Source organism: Monodon monoceros, unplaced genomic scaffold (genome assembly GCF_005190385.1).
Source record: "Monodon monoceros isolate NGI ecotype Baffin Bay Population unplaced genomic scaffold, NGI_Narwhal_1 Super_Scaffold_13, whole genome shotgun sequence".
NCBI classification, from domain to species: domain Eukaryota; kingdom Metazoa; phylum Chordata; class Mammalia; order Artiodactyla; family Monodontidae; genus Monodon; species Monodon monoceros.
In genome coordinates, this window is record NW_021703769.1 from 85,914,475 (window position 1) to 85,930,161 (window position 15,687).

Sequence of the window (15,687 nt, forward strand, 5' to 3'; positions counted from 1 at the left end):
CAAAAGAGCAAGGAAATAAGGCACATCCAGATTGGAAGCCACGAGACAAAACTCATAATTTACTCACCGAAGACATGGCCATCCACGCAGAAAATCTGATGGAAACTACAAAAAGCTAGTAAGTGAGGTTAGCAAGGTTTTGGAATTCAAGATCAATATACAAGAATTAATTGTATTTCTGTAGACTACCGACAAGCAATCAGACCTTTAAAATTTAAAAATACAATTCATAGTAGTATCAAAAATATGAACTACTTAAGATGTCAATTTTCCCGCAATTGATCTATGGCTTCAACACTATACTAATCCATCCCAGCAGGTTTCTCGTAGCAATTCACAAACTGATTCTAAAATTTATTTGGCATTTCAAAGGCTCTAGAACAGCCCAACCAACTTTGAAAAAGAAAAGCAAAGTTGTGAGACTAACACTCCGCACCTTCCATATGTATTTTAAAGCTATAGCCATAGATACAGTGTGGTATTTGTGCCGAATAGACGAGCAGATCAATGGAACAGAACGGGAGTTTGGAAATAGACCCATACACGGACAACTGATTTCCAACAGAGACATCAAAATAATCCCACAGGGAGAGGGAATTAATGGTGCTGAAATGACCCTATGGGGAAAATAAACTTTAACACATTCCTGATGCCATACCCAAAGCTTTATTCAAGATGGAGCGTATAACTATGTGTAAAGTATAATACTGTGAGCTTCCAGACCAAAGTGTAATATAAGACGTTTATAACCTGGGGTTACAGGAAGGGCAGTGGGGAAGGTTCCTGGATGAGGCAGCCTGGGCACAAGCATGAGTTAGCAAGGCTGAGAGCGAAGGCGCCCAAGGGGAGGGCCTGACGTTTGGCCCTTCACGGGGAGCAGAGAGCCGGGCAGCCAGGCCCACTCAGCTCGGAAGCTGGCACCTCTCGGCTCTGGGTGGGCGGGCAGGACATGGTCATGGTCTCTTGAGGCAGAGAGAGGGGAAGGGGCCTCTTTTATTTACTGCAGTTGTAGAAATGCTAAAAAATTATTTTTTTTTAATGGAGTAACTGGCCAAACAGGGCTGTGAGTTTTAAGAGTAGTTTTAATGCTTACATTTAACAATGTTAAATACCGACTGCAAAGCATCATCTCATTTGGAGATAATATAGGAAGTGTACCTGCAGCCCTTTGCAGATGTGAGGCCTGGAGCCCCGACATCCCGCCACGGCTCAGGCCCTGCGCTCGATCCTGCCTGTCAGAGGCTGCCTGGAGGCCCTGGGGAGGGTCTTGGCCCCATTTGGAGTGTCCTGCGTGAGGCTGGCAGCCACAGGCAGACAGAAGGCACTGGGGCCTCGACCGAGCGGGGCAGGAAACAGGCTGCGCGGGGAGGTCTTGGGGAGGAAGGCATCTGCTGAGCTTTCTGTCAGGCTCCTCAGGGACGATCCCAGGTTGCACGTGCACTCGGGCCATTTGGAAAGTTCTCGTGGCCTGACCCCGTGTTTGTGACGCGTCCTGGATGTCCTCAGCACCAGCAGACCCGCGCCTGAGCGCTGGGCACACGCTCCCACCTGGGAGGCAGCAGAGACTTGCGTCTGGAGTGAGGGACCATCAGTCTGGGGATGTTACGGACATGATTTTTCTGAGGTTCCGTGAGCAAGTGCCCAGTGCTTGGTCCTGCTCCAAGTTATGCCTCCATCAGTGTTAGAAGGCGTTTGACATTTCCTTTTGATTTATGCACTAACCTTTACAACCATCAGCTCTGGGTTGCCCCTCCTCTGAGAGCACGTCTCACCTCGTCCCGCTGAGCAGCTCCAGCAAATGGGGCTCACCACGGAGACCCCAGTGGGACCCCCACCAGCCACTCCACAGAGGAGCTGTTCCTGCAAGACCTGGGGAGCTCCCAGGCACCTTTGCTTTGCATACACGTTTCTTGGCACAAAAAGGACCGGAAAAGATGTTGATGTGACACACACTCATGAGTGTACACTGGTATGTGCACACACTCTTGTGTGCACACCCATCTGAGCACACTCGCAGGTGTATGCTCTGCTCAACCATGTGCACACACAATGTACACTCATTCACACCCACACGTGCACACTCACCAGGGCTCACAGAAGCACACCTGGGAAACACACACACATGGCCCGTGCAAGCCCAGCGTTCAGACACACACAGAGCACCCCAGGTGGGGAACCCTCTCTGCTCCCAGTGGCCAGGGCCCAGGGCAGACAGGACTTCCCATCACACCTGGTGGACACAGCGATCCCACTGACGGTGCCCTTGGCCTGGACCAGTATCTGAGGGAGGCGACGTGCTGAGCCCCTGACCTGCCCCTGCAAATTGCACCAGGCCTTCCTCCCGTGTCCCTCCTCTGGCTGAAATGCCAGGCTCCCTGTGTGTGGATGGAGTCCAGGCTCCAGTGCCCCAGAACCAGGGGCGTGGCCTCCTCAGGCTTCTTGCAGGGAGCAGACCCTCCTGTCCCCGTCACCTGAGTGAGGCTCTGTAATCCAGGATGCCCGTAAGTGGGTGGGGCGGGGGCAGGCGGTGTCGCCCTCAGGAGCCTGGCCTCTCAAGCCTCGGGCTTTGCTGTGCCCACCACGTCTCCCACACCGAGAGGCCCCGGGACTTACGGTCTGTGGCTCCCCATCTACATTTGAAGGGATGGAGACGGGTATGAAGCAATTAATGGCAGGAATGGTTAAGGATCCCCTCACCATCTGGAGCCCAGTGCTTTTCGTGGGCGTCTGAAGAGACAGCTGGTCTGAATTCTCTCTTCTTGCCCCCAGTTTAGGGACAAACAGTGTGGTCTCTTGGATCGTGGGGCCCTGGGCTTGGCAGGGCGGGGGGCACACATCGGCTGCCCCAGTGGACGGCGGGCTCCTGGGTGAGAAGTGTGGACGGAAAACCCCCACCTGATGGGCAACAGGGTGAGGGCCGGGCAGGAGCCCGGGAAGGGAGCGCCCGCCCTCCCACCTCTCCACTCGCATCCCGCACAGAGCCAAGCAAAGTCGGATGGGGAGCTCCAAAGTTCCCACCCCATTTCCGCTTTTTGAAAACGGCACAGCCGCGCAACCTCTCTCAGTTTATTATAAATCTAATACTGTGAGTTTCAGCTGAGTGAACTCACGTCTTGTTTGGACTCTGGGCCTGAAGTCACCTAAAGCTGGGGAAACGTAATTGCACAGCCGTACGTGAGGACAGTTAATTTGTCCTCAGCGGCAGCCTGACGAGCTGTGCCTTCGGTTCTGGGGAACCGGTTTCTCCAGAAATGCAAGGCCCATTTACATAAGATGCACTTGGTATTTTTAATGGGATGAAAACAGCAATTTTGCAAATGTTTATGGACTGTTAATTTGGCCGAACTCAGAAGCGAATCCAGGTAACAGACTGTCCTTCCTGGGTTCCTCCTGAAGTCAGGCCTGGGGGCCTCACACCAGGCTGACCCTCGTGGTGGGGGGCGAGGGCAGTGCTGACTCCCCCCTGACTGGGGGTGGGGGGCGGAATGTTAGTCTGCTCAGGGGTCCACACCCTCGAATTCCCAGATTCGGGTCCCTGGCACTTGCTCGAGGGTCGAACGCTAGTGGACACAGTGAGTGGTTGGAGGGGCCTGGAGTGTGATTACCTCTAACCTCCTGGCTAGAGGGTGTTACCTCCTTCTCAGCCAGGCATAATGGGCACTTGGAGTGGGGAGGGGGGGGCCCAGGACCTGCCCCCCTGAACCTCAGTTTCCCCATCTGTGAAATAGAGCTGTGTGTCTGCCTGTCCCTGCTCGCAGGGCTGCTGGAGCTGGCAGGGCAAGGCCACTCGTGTTTATATATAGGCTTGGCAGTCGAGGGCCCTGGAGAGGGGAGCCACCCCTGTGGGGTGGCCCTGTGGGGATGAGGGGATGCTGCCAGAGGGGGCATCCACCCTCCCCTTGGTTGTCATTACCCTGTCCTCCCCTCACCCCTGCAGCACCCAGCTTGGGTGGAGGCCCCTCGCTCGGCCGGCTGCTCTGAACAGGGACACCCCACGGTCCGTGGGCGGGAGGCCACACAGCCCGGGAACCTGCTCTGCACAGTGGCAGTTCGCACGCCTCGTCCACATGCAGGCCCCCAACTTCGCTAATGGAAACCTGGTGATCCATGACGCGTGTGGCAGACATCTGCTTGGGGTAATGTGCTGGTGATGTACGTATCGGTGGTCAATCAGCGGATTTGCAAGAGAGGCATAAAGTGTTTAATTATAATTGCGTTGGGCAGGTGTGGCTGGTGGAGGCGACATTTGAATAGGTCAGGCCAGCCCTCGCCCCGCTGTGTTGTTGGGGATTAAATGCCATTCACTCTGAGGGCTGGGAGGCTCTCTGAAGTTGCAAGGTGTCACACGCTGGCAAATTGAAAATGTCCCTTTGCTTCTAAAAACGTGATTGATATCCTTTGCAAAACAAATGCTACACCTCACAGTACACAGGTCTCGCGGCCCGGTGCCGCCCCGTGGCTGCGGCTGCCGTGGGCCTTTGCCCAGGAACGTGTGCAGGGAGGCCGACCCGAGGCCTCCTTCCTCTCCAAGGCTGGTGCCTCCAGATTGTCTGCTCAGGGCAAAGGGTCTTTCCATCTCCGTGAGGCTTGATCACCAGAACGAAACTCAGGAAGAGAACTCGAAAGATAAAATGAAACGTTATTTGCTCAGTTGGTAGCAGAAAGATATATCTTCAGATACTCTATATGCCGTATACTTGTGTATAGAACCACCTGTATCCTGTCACCATCTGAATTATACCTGGTATAATTTAAAATGGTGCTTTCGGCACAACTGACAAGGGGGTATAAGTAAGAGGAATGAGATAGACATAACACATGTCCACGAGGCACATGCATGCACACACGCATGTGACCACGGCATGGAGGAAGCCGTATGTTAGCAGCCTGACCCCGGAGTCACACGCCTGCGTCCTGGACCTGGGCCTGCTGTGCTGCAGGTCCCCAACTTGTAAATGGGATGAGGGGAACAGGGCTGGGGTGCTGGCCAGTGGACAGTTGGCATTGGGGGCTCAGCACTCTGCCTGGCCAGCCCTGAGAGCCCACAGACACTGGCTGCTTCCCCAGCAAAGAGTTCTGGCCGTGGGTGTTTGCGAAGGTGCAGTGATCTCCACGTTACAGACCCTGGTCCTCTCCCACTGACAGAGGCTGCCTTTGGCGGCCTGGCCAGGCCGAGAGGACGCTGGCGGAGCGAGGGGGCACATCACCGCCAGTGCCCATCTCTGGAGTCAGGGCTTGGCACTTCACATGAGTAATCCCCCTCTTCTCAAAACCACCCAGAAGGAACACGTGGGGTTTCTATTTACAGGGCCGGTGAAGGAAGGAATTCTGTGATTTAATGAAATGCCCAGCCTTCTGAATCAGGTGCGAAGCCGAGTGTAAGCGTGTATTTTGCGTGATTCGGCCTGTCTAGCTGCTGCTTACCTTCATCTACCCCCAGCCCCAGTTTCTCCGAGTCCAATAAAGCAAGACTATAGTTCCCAGTCGAGACAGCCGGCCTCCTTGGGTGTGTTTTTGCCATTTACAAAATTAGCCAATCATTGTCACCTAGTGAATCAGATTAGGTGTAATCCATACTAATGTTCAAATTAAGTCATGGAAAGCAATTAACTCTGCAAAAAAGGACTGGTGAAAAATGATAAGGTTGGTCAAATACTTTCACTGTGCATAATTGTGTTTTTTAAATGCCCATCTCTACACGGTAATTAACTCATTTACATTTCGAATGGGTGCACCCACCTCCATTGCTGGTAATTGTGCAGTCCCTAACCATACACCTCACAGTGTGGCAGGAATTTATCAGCCGCCTGCCTCGGAATGTCTACTTCCTCGGGAAACCAGCTGGATGGAACGTGCCAGAACAGGGCTTACTCCTTGCTCAGAAGAATCAAGAAAAGTGTGCTTTGCCCCCATGCTGCCCCAGATTTGGACCTCCCTCCCTTCCCCCTCCCACCCTTTCTTCCTTCCTTCTTTCGTTTATAAAAAAAGTACACAGAAGTTTTAAAACAATCATCAAATATTCTGCCCACAACACGAGATGCATTTGTCACTTCCAATCACATTACCCATAACAGGGACACAGTCAAAAACCTTGGGCAACATTCACGGGATTGATTAATAGCTGACTCGACCATCTGCACTGTATTATTATTGCTTTCAGCTCTAAAGGAAGATGCCCACCAGCTTCACTGACAGGACACTTAGCTCATCGGCAGCTTCGTGCGCATCCGTCTATGCAGCAAACGCTCCAACGTTACCTTGACTCTAAGTGAATGTGACCCTGAACCCACGTTCTTCGTCCTCAAGCAGGATCACCCGGTGAGTCTAGAGCAAACCCTTAAGTCGACAAACGGGAACCCGATGGGTTTCATCTGAAGGGATAAAGCCACAATATGGAAATGAGTGCCTTTCATCAGATCGCCTTCTTTCCCTCCAACCTAGGCTGGTTTCAGCGTTGAGCCTGAGTCTGTGGAAGTTTGTGGGATGTGGCAGAACCTCACTTCTCCACTTGAGGTGGGCCAAAACCACCCAGAAGACCCCAGACTGATTGGCTGCCAGCCCCGGAGGCGGAGCAGCCTCAGCCCCTCTCACATCGTCCAAAGGTGAAGGTTCATTTGCTGGGCCTCCAGCCGGGGGTATCTGCCCTCCTGCGCGTAGGGCGACCTGAGCCCGGGAAAGGGGTCAGGGGTGGAGAGGATGTAGTCGATGCTGAACTTGATGTCCCTGTGTGCCTCCCTCCCCAGGGCGGCGGGGCTGGCTGGAGTTGGGGCCTCGCGGCGGGGGACGGGGTTCCCCCTCGCAGTGGCCGGCTCAGGGGGACCCCGGGGCGCTTCCGCTTCTGCCGCGCGCGTCCCCCTCGCCTCCTCGAGTTTGAGGCCGCGCCGCCGCCGCCTCCGCCTGTAGTTGCCGTTCTCGAAAAGGTCCAGTAGCGACTCGCAGCCGCCGGCGAAGGTCCAGTAGTTGCCTTTGCCCTTCTCGTGGCCGTGGGTCCGCGGCACCTGTGCGAGCGAGGGGCTCAGCGCCCGGCTGGCTCCCAGGTGCGACCCGCCCGCCGCGAGCGCTCATTCAGGGCCGCTTAGGGTGAGCCCTGGGCAGCCCTGGAACGACGCGCCCGGACCTGGGGCTTGGGGGTGTCGCCCGGTGAGCCGGTACACCCCCGCTCCCCCCGCCAATCAGGGATGACTTGGTCCAGGTGTCGCAAGACCTGGGACCCTCAGGGGCCGCTCGGGGGCGGGGGAGGCGAAGGGGCTCACCTTGACGAAGCAGCTGTTGAGGGACAGGTTGTGGCGGATGGAGTTCTGCCAGGCGCGCTGGTTGGCGCGGTAATAGGGGAACTTGCGCATGATGAAGTCGTAGATGCCCGACAGGGTCACCTTGCCTGTCGGGCTCTGCTGAATGGCCATGGCGATCAGCGCGATGTAGCTGCAAACAGGGGCGCTCAGGCCAGGCGGGCACCGGAGGCGGGACCCCGGAGCGAGTCTGGAGCCTCCCCCGCCTGCCCTTCCCGGCCGGACCCGCTCTGCTCTGCCTTCCCCCAGGGCGCTGAGAACTCCCAGCGCCGCTCTGCGCAGACCCCAGAAGCTCTGCCTCACACCTGGGGGTTCCCCGGGGAGGGTGGAGAACCTTCTCGGCTACCTCCAGACGTGCGGACGAGAAGAGACCCCTCCCTCATCCCAGGCGGGTCTTGGCCCCCTCGCGGAGGAAGGCCGCGGTCACCTGTACGCCGGCCTCGTGAGCCGCTTCTCCTCGTCCGAGCTGCCCGCGGGGTAGTCGTCGGCGTCGTAATTGAAGCAATTGTAGGGATACTGCGAGCTGTCAAACATCGTGGTGCGCCGGACGCCTGCGGGGCCGCCGCTGCTGCCACCTCCTCCGCGCCGCCCGCCGGCGCTCCAGGTCTGCGCGGAGGTTCTCGCTGGCGCGGCGCAGCAGCGTCTGAACTGCCGGCTGCTCTCCTCCTGAGCTGGGAACCCGGGTTTCTGGGGTCCCCCCGCCCGCCCCCACCCCGTCCTCTCGCATCCAATCCCGGAGCGGGGGAGGCCCCAGTCACCGGTAGAGCGTCCGAGGGGAGCGGAGCGGGCTCGCGGTGGGCCTCTGACCGGCGGCAGGAGGAGGGAGCCGCGCGCTGGGTGGATCGACGGGCGGGGCGCCCACCGTCACCACTCTGGCCTGATGCACCTCGCACTTCCTGCGCCGGCCCCAGACTTCAGGGCAGAGCTCGCTGGGTCCCCCAAGCCTGGGCGCACCCCGAGACATGTAGGTTCTTCCCTGGCTCCTGGATCCCCATAGTGGGCTCCTGCGCTGCCAGGAGCCAGGCCACAGAGAGGGCGGGGCTACCGCCCCTCCCCACCAGGCTCTGCACCTCCGGCCTGCAGCCCCAGAGCAGCGGTGGTCCAGGGTGTGTCCTGCCTGGACACTGGATCAGAGCCAGGCCAGAGACACAGGGTCCAACACATCCTCCAGCGCCCTGTGTCCCCGATGCACTGTCTCTCACTGTCCCCTCCTCCAGTGGCCCGGTGCGGGGCTCTGAGCCCAGTGGCCACCTGCCCTGTACCCGGCACCTGCGGCCTGGGGTGAAGAGCTTGCTCTTCTCATCAGCCAAGCCACTGCTTCACCGGCCCCTTCTGGTGGGAGTGGGCCACTGGTGGGGGCACGCGGGAGAGCAGACAGGGGGAGGACGCTTTAGGAAGAAGTGAGGTGGGATCTTAAGGGGGCCCCTTTGTTTCAAGTTGGACGTGCCACCCAAAGGCATTTCCGTGAATAATCTACAGAATTCCGGCCATGAGCCCTGTCTGTGAGTCTGCCCAAGGCCAGGACACCTGGATCGTCTTCCAGAAGATTTCGCCTTCAAAGCTGCACCTGTAGCTCTGAAATGACCTGTGCTCAGTCCAGCCCATTGGCCCAGGAGGGCCTGCTGCTGCCCACCTTGCTGAAGAAGAGTGGTCGCCTGCTGGGGTGGGGCGTGTCCAGGACCCGGGGCCACCGGGGCAGCTACGCCCACGCCCTTCCTGCTCTGGCTCCTGTCCGGGTGGGATCTGAGGTGCACTCGGGCTCAGATGCATTCATTGGCTCCAGCTTCCTCTCTGCCAGGTGTCAAAATTTAAAATGCTGGAACGTGGGAACGTAAACCGGTACAGCCCTTGGGAAGACATTTTGGTTGTTTCTTTAAAACTAAACTTGCAACTACCATGTGACCCAGCAGTTGCACTCTTGGGCGTTTATCCCAAGTGAAGACTCAACTTCACACAAGCACTTGTGACACATGTGCATAGTGGCTTTATCCCTCTTTTCCCCAAACTGGAATCAGCCCAGATGTCCTTCAACAGGGAAGCATTGGACAAGCTGCCGTCCAGCCACATCACGGACACCACCAGCAGCACAGAGGGACCAGCGGCTGATACAGCTGAGACCTGGGTGAAGCTCTGACAGAGGCAGGTCTGCACAGTGAAAGTAGCAGGACTCCTGCCCTCACAGCAGTAAAACCAGAGCTCTGCACAATCATGACTCTTCTTGAATCTGTCAGAGAACTAAGGTTTCAGGGCAACCGGCTCAAGCCCAGGGGAACAGGCCCGTCAGAGGAGAGTGGGTCTGAACGCCCACTTACCTGCAGCAGGTGGGGGGACAGGATGGTGAGTTGCTGAAGCCATGCGACTGCTGGCGGGAGAGCCCAGAGCCCTGGACAGGACAGGTGGAAGCACGTTCTGCTCTCTCGCGGACCTCACTGGATGCACGGGAGGAAGAGAGAGAGCAGGGGACCGTCTGGAAAGGTCTCCTGTGGGCCAGGCCTGGGGGTGTGGAATCGCACAGCTCCCTCTCGGAACAAAACAGAGTCTGCCCAGGGAAGGTGGCAGCCAGCTGTCGCCCTGTCCCAGAGGTGCTGCAGGTCCTGAGACAGGGAGGGGCCTCTGAAGCATTAAAGAGCGGATGGTGGAGGAAACAGCTCCATTTGTTCACTGGTTTAATTGAATAGAAAATGAAGTCTGGTTGGTTAGAAAACCTTCCGAATGTGTTTTGGTTTCTCAGGCTTCTGAAGCCTGCTTGACTTACTTCTGAAAATAACATTAATTTGGGGCCCGGCAGTGAGAAGGAAGGTTTCTCTGGTCTTTAAGCCAAAAATTCCCTCCCAATACCACTAATACTGGCGGCACCAGCTGCAGTCATAGGCCAGCGGTGTTCTAAGGTTCTTTTCGCTTTTTATGCTCACTCACTTCTCAGGACCATCCTGTGAGTCAGGCCTTTTGTTTAGTCCCCTTTACCCGGACGGAGAGGGCAAACAGCTCACCCGAAATCACAGCACTCGTGTGGGGGTAGAGCAGGATTTGAACCCAGGCCCTTCAGGAAAGGATGTGACTGCAGTTCCAGGGCTCGGGAGGTGGCCTGCGGGAGCTTGCACGCCTGTCCACCGGGAGGCCTATACGCAGACGTGGGAGACCAGCCAGAGGGGGCTGCAGCCTCTTTGGGGACAGTCCTGGACCCCAGCAGCCCTCACCCAGCATGTCTGACGCAGAAACGTCACAAACGGTACAAGAGGAGGGTGTGGGGGAAGACAGGACTCACGTGATCGCTATAGTGTCTTATAAGTTACTCATACGCTTTTTTTTTTTACATCTTTATTGGCGTATAATTGCTTTACAATGGTGTGTTAGTTTCTGCTTTATAACAAAGTGAATCAGTTATACATATACGTATGTTCCCATATCTCTTCCCTCTTGCGTCTCCCTCCCTCCCAACTCATACGCTTTTGTGTTTTGTAGTTAAAAGCTGTGTTTGTTACAGAAAGTTTATAAAGTAGGGAAAGGTGAAAAAATAAAAATCCTCACACGTGGCCGCTCTCCCCCTTCACAATAGGTCCAGAGAGAGGGGCAGGAGCCCGGGGTGTCCTGTAGCCCAGGTTTGGCCGTGACCGGCTACCACCCACGTATCCTATTGGCCTCAAAGACAATTTGGGCACCAGGCGGCGGGGGCGCACCTGGCGTGAATAGCAGGAGGTGTGGACCCCTGGGGGCCTGCCTGGGGGCTGCTACCACACACGGAGAATTGGGAACCCTCGACCCCAACGGCGGGGACTGCGTGGGGTCTGCAGAGGTTCAGAAAGGCTGGAACGATGGACCGGGCCAGCATGGATGCAGGGCTGGGAGGGCTGTGCCTCTGTGGAAGCTGACCGTTTCCGTGGCAGGGGAGCAGGCCAGGGCGGAGGGGGCCGAACCAGGCCGAGCTGCCGGCCCGTACGTGCTGGAGCTGTGCTCCTTTTTGTCCTCACGTGGCTCCCAGTCTAGTGAGAAGTGGACACTGGCCAGATGACCTCAGAAACACATGATCTGACATGGGGGGGGGTGTCCATGGGATAATGCACTTCAGTCACCCAGGCTAAAGGCTAGGAAACCTTCCAGGATGAGATGTTTCAGCAGCACTTGGAATAAGAATGAATGAAATAAGGGTGGAGCGGGGGCAGACAGCTCCAGGGTGGAAGGCTACGCCAAGACCCAGGGGCACCATGGAGATGGTGCTTCTAGAAGCTTCCGGAAGGCCAGAGCACTTCAACCCTCCAGATGAATTCCATATTCTTCTTCTTCTTTGGTGTTGGAAGTATGTATCAGTGTACAGAACTTGTATTCAGCACTCACTGAAGAACGACCCACTGACTCTACAGGTATTTTTGGGCCCAGGCACTGTGCTAGGTCCTGGAAAACAGGGGACCAAGGTCGACAGCCCCCTCACCCGGGCTCCGAGCCTGGCCTGGGGGGCTGGTGGGGCCACCCTGAGCCCCTGGACACTGAAAGGACAGGCTGGCCTGGTTGGGGCCTGGGTAGCCACTGGCAGGCCTTGCTGATGGTCTCGCTGGCTGAGGGACCCATCTGCCAGGAAGCTGAGGGTCTTTGTACCCCCTCTGCTTCTGAGGTGTTGGATTCTGATCCTGAGGACCTAGGGGACTTCTGAGGCCAGACTGGTCATCTCTGCCCTGGGGAGGCTGGTCTTGCTTTTCTCAGGTTCTCCTCTAGATGGTGCAAGGGGACCAGACATGGGCTGTGTCCCCAGAGCAGGCCTCCCAGGGGCCCCCAGGACGGCAGTGACCACAGGAATACATCCAGCTTAGTGTAGCTGGGGTGCTGCGACCTGCAGCAGGGATGGGACAGAGCACAGGCCTTGGGCAGGGCTGGTTGCCTGGAGCCGCCACAGCAGCCTAGCGGGGCTGCCCTGGGCCTGGTGTGCACCCCACAGACCCCGCACTGCAGCCGGCCCCGAGGCCCCCTCATCCGGTGTCCTCTCCCCGCTTATCCCATCAAAGCCAAGAGGCCAGGAGCTGCCCCTCCCCTTGGAGATGGGATGGACACTGTTCCCAGGCCCTGGCCAGCCCACACCCCGGTTCCCAAAAGCCAGCTCCGAGAAGAGTAAGAAAGACCCCTCTGTGCGGGTGGGGACCCCTCCCACAGGGGCTTTGGAACTCTGCTCTCCTGATGAAGGTGAGGTTCATTCAAGCCCCCTCCGGTCCCCCAGGCCAAGGCTCCTGAGGCGTCTCTGCTCACCTGCTTTTGTCATGGTCCCTTTGGGTGGGGGGGACATTGACTTGAGGGAGAGTTTCCTGTGAGGGCTGAGCAGGACCTCAGAGGGTGCCTGGGGGCCGCTGCGTCCGGCCTCCTGGGGAGCCTGCACCTCTGGGCATGGCGTCTGGGGAACTGGCCCCAGGAATGTGCACATTTGATTTGCTCCCAGGTTGGGAGGCAGCGGGGAGGGCCAGGGCCCTCTGCCAGCCCCCTCCTCGGGCCTCCCTGCCCTTCATCCGTCTCAGGCTTGTGGGTGGGGCCCGGGAGTGAGGGTGAGCCCACCACCTGAATGCCCAGAGCCCCACTGACACACTCCGTCCCTCAGGCCCACAGGGCAGGGTCGTGCACGCGCCCCCATCTATATAGTGATTTATTTGTTCATTTACTTGTTTGAATTCAGGAAGTGGTCTCTGCCCTCAGAGGGGTTGCCTCCTGCCTCTTGATTCTCCACAACCAGGCCCCAGGCCGACTGAAGGAGGGTTTTTGTTTTGATTTCCCCCCAGTCTGTCTTTTTAATCATGTTTGAATTCTTAACCCTTTCTCCTCAGCCCTGTGGCAGGTGCTGTCCTACTGTGGACCAAGCAGGCTGCCTAACTCTTGTGGGGAAGCAGCCTTTCACCTGGAGGAATTTAACCTAAAACCTTTTCTTTCGTCCTGTTCCAGGCTTCCTCCACCACCCTCGCCCCCTCAGCCCCTCCCTCTGCAGATCTGGGTCCCGAACACCACACGCTCCTGCGTTCATTCAGGAAAGTCCCTTTACCTGTCTGGGCCTCGGTTTAGATGGTGAAAATGGGCACAATGGAATTCGGATTTTACCTGCACAGCTGTCATGAGTAGCACACGGGACAAGGCAGGAGGGCCCTGGGCTGGTGGCGTGTGGTCTCGCAGGGCTCACAGCTCAGGCCCTGCCCCCATCTCTCCTCCCATCCAGCCCCTTTACCTGCTGTTTGAATTTGTATCAAAGTAATAGATAAACACAGTTTTAAAAGTCAAACAACACTACAGGTCAGATCATGGACAAGAGCAGACCCCTGCCCACCTCACCCCTGTTCCCGAAGCAAAGACCCAGAGAAATCACTTTCTGTAGGTCTCCCTGGCTGTGCTGTCTTTGGTCTCGTTTGCGCATCACCTCCATGTTTCTAAATGACAGGCTTTTTAAGTTTTACAAAATACCTACTAACTTCCTACCTGAGAGAGGACCAGCCCCTCCCAATTCAGTTGCATCACATTTTCCTTTGGGGAAACATGCTGACTGCTGACAGGGCCATGTCTGTGAACCTCATCACGGCCGAGCCAGACTGTCCTGGACTGCGCTTCCTTCCTTGTGTGACTGTCTCCCGGAGGTAGCCTATCTCACAGCTGCCGCTCTAGGCCTGTCCTCACCCTGACGAGGCCACGGCCTTCCCCACAGGAGGACCGGCTCCTCTTGGCTTCCGTTTTCCTGGGGACTCTGTACTCCGAGCCGTTTGGCAACTTTCAGCATCACGCCAGGGGTCCCACCCCTCCTCCCGTTTTCCCTTTTCTGGACTCATTCCTGGTCCCACACCCCGCGGCAGCGTCCTTGAGGCCTCGAGGTGTGCGTGCACAGTCTGTTTGCTTCATGTCTGTCTGTCTCTCCCAGGCTCACCTCCCGGCTTCCCACTGGTGTCTCAGCCGCTGCCCCAGCTCTGGAGCCTCTGAGAGCACTGCTTGCTGTGTGCTAAGGGGACGAGACCCTGTGCTACCCGAGAGGTGTCAGTCAGGCTTCTCCGAAGCCCCTCCCAGCGAGGCCTCGACTCCCGTGTCTGGCTTTGCATCACCCAATTTTAGCAAGAATCCTGTTAGCTCAGTTGGACGAGAGACCCCTGGCCCGCCATTACCGAGAACCCTGGTTTAGCCAGAACCCTGATGCAGTGATTTCCCATCCCCCACCTCACCTGTTCCTTGGCTGTCAATCCCTACCTTCCAGGCTGCATTGGGAATTTGGCCAGTTCTGTACTGAGGCCTTTTTTTGTCCCCATTGCAATGGTGCTGAACGAACCTGTCTCCATGGCTTTAACTGCTGTCCAGCTCTGGGCCTCTTGGGCAGCTCTGCAGAGCTCGGAACCTCCTTTGTGACACTGCTTGGCCTTTGAGGGGAAGCCGATGTCACCTAACGTGTGCCTCTTTGGCGTAACGATTATTTTGAGCTGATTATTTTGAGAAACAATGGAGCAGAAATTGCCCTTTTGGGAGGGACGTTCGCACTGTTAAGGAAATCTCCCCCTGTACGTGTCTCTCTCTCTGTACCTGAATGGGGGTGGCTCTGGATCAGGAGAGACTCTTACTGGGGAGAAGCCCAGATTGAAATCCACGTAACCACCACACCCCCCTTTCTGCTCTTCTTTGTCACCCCCATAACTGGCTTCCCCCACACCCTTCTTCTTTTGTCTTTAGCTCAGGGAATTCTGAGGGACTGAGAAGCTTTGTGTCAGCAACACGGGGCAAAGACCACATGTGTTTCTAATCATGCCCTGGGTGCCGCACCAGGACGCCACAGAGGGCGCAGCTGAAACACAGACTCTTCTCTCTGTTCTGGGGTTGTTTCTGGTGAGGCCTCTCTCCCGGATTGCAGACGGCCGTGTCCTCCCCGCATCCGCACGTGGTCTCCCCTCCCGTGCGCACGGGGAGACCTGTGGGGTGACAGCTGAGGGAACCCCCAGTAAAAGGCACAGGGGCTGTGATTTCTCTGCTTCATGAACCGGGGTTCACGCGAGTCCTCACGTGAGTCCTCAGGGTTGGGCCCCGCCCACAAGCCCCAGCCTCCGGGCCAGGAGGAGGCCAGTGTCCCCTCCCTCCAGCAGGGCGTTGGGGAGCTGGCTCTCCCAGGCCACCCCTGGCTCAGCCCCTCCCTCGCCGTCCCCGTGGCCAGTCCAGCCACCACTGTCCTGGCTCCTGCTGGGTAAACACGGTGCCCACGTGTTGCCAGGCCTGTAGAGACTCTGGGGCGCACCTTCAGGGATCTCCACTCAGCTCCCCGGGAGCAGCTGCAGCAACAGTGGGACAGGCCGTCTCCGCCACACCAAGGCCCACCTCAGGCCTTGCGTCAAGCCCCTCCTTCCAGCCCGGACACTGGGCCACACCTGGTTCTAGGACTCACTCTTTTGGTGGGCGGGTGGACAGGCAGCTA

General features: G+C 57.2%; 1 protein-coding gene across 1 annotated transcript; it reads right to left on the bottom strand.

The window, feature by feature from the left end:
- Positions 1-1,209: 1,209 nt before the first annotated feature.
- LOC114894354 (forkhead box protein C1-like) lies at positions 1,210-7,823 on the bottom strand. Its single transcript, XM_029220887.1, has 5 exons — positions 7,717-7,823; positions 7,254-7,422; positions 6,592-6,998; positions 2,698-2,863; positions 1,210-1,548 (listed from the first exon to the last, which is right to left on the bottom strand). Exons 1-5 carry the CDS (start codon positions 7,821-7,823, stop codon positions 1,210-1,212), a joined length of 1,188 nt encoding a protein of 395 aa, XP_029076720.1.
- Positions 7,824-15,687: the final 7,864 nt, after the last annotated feature.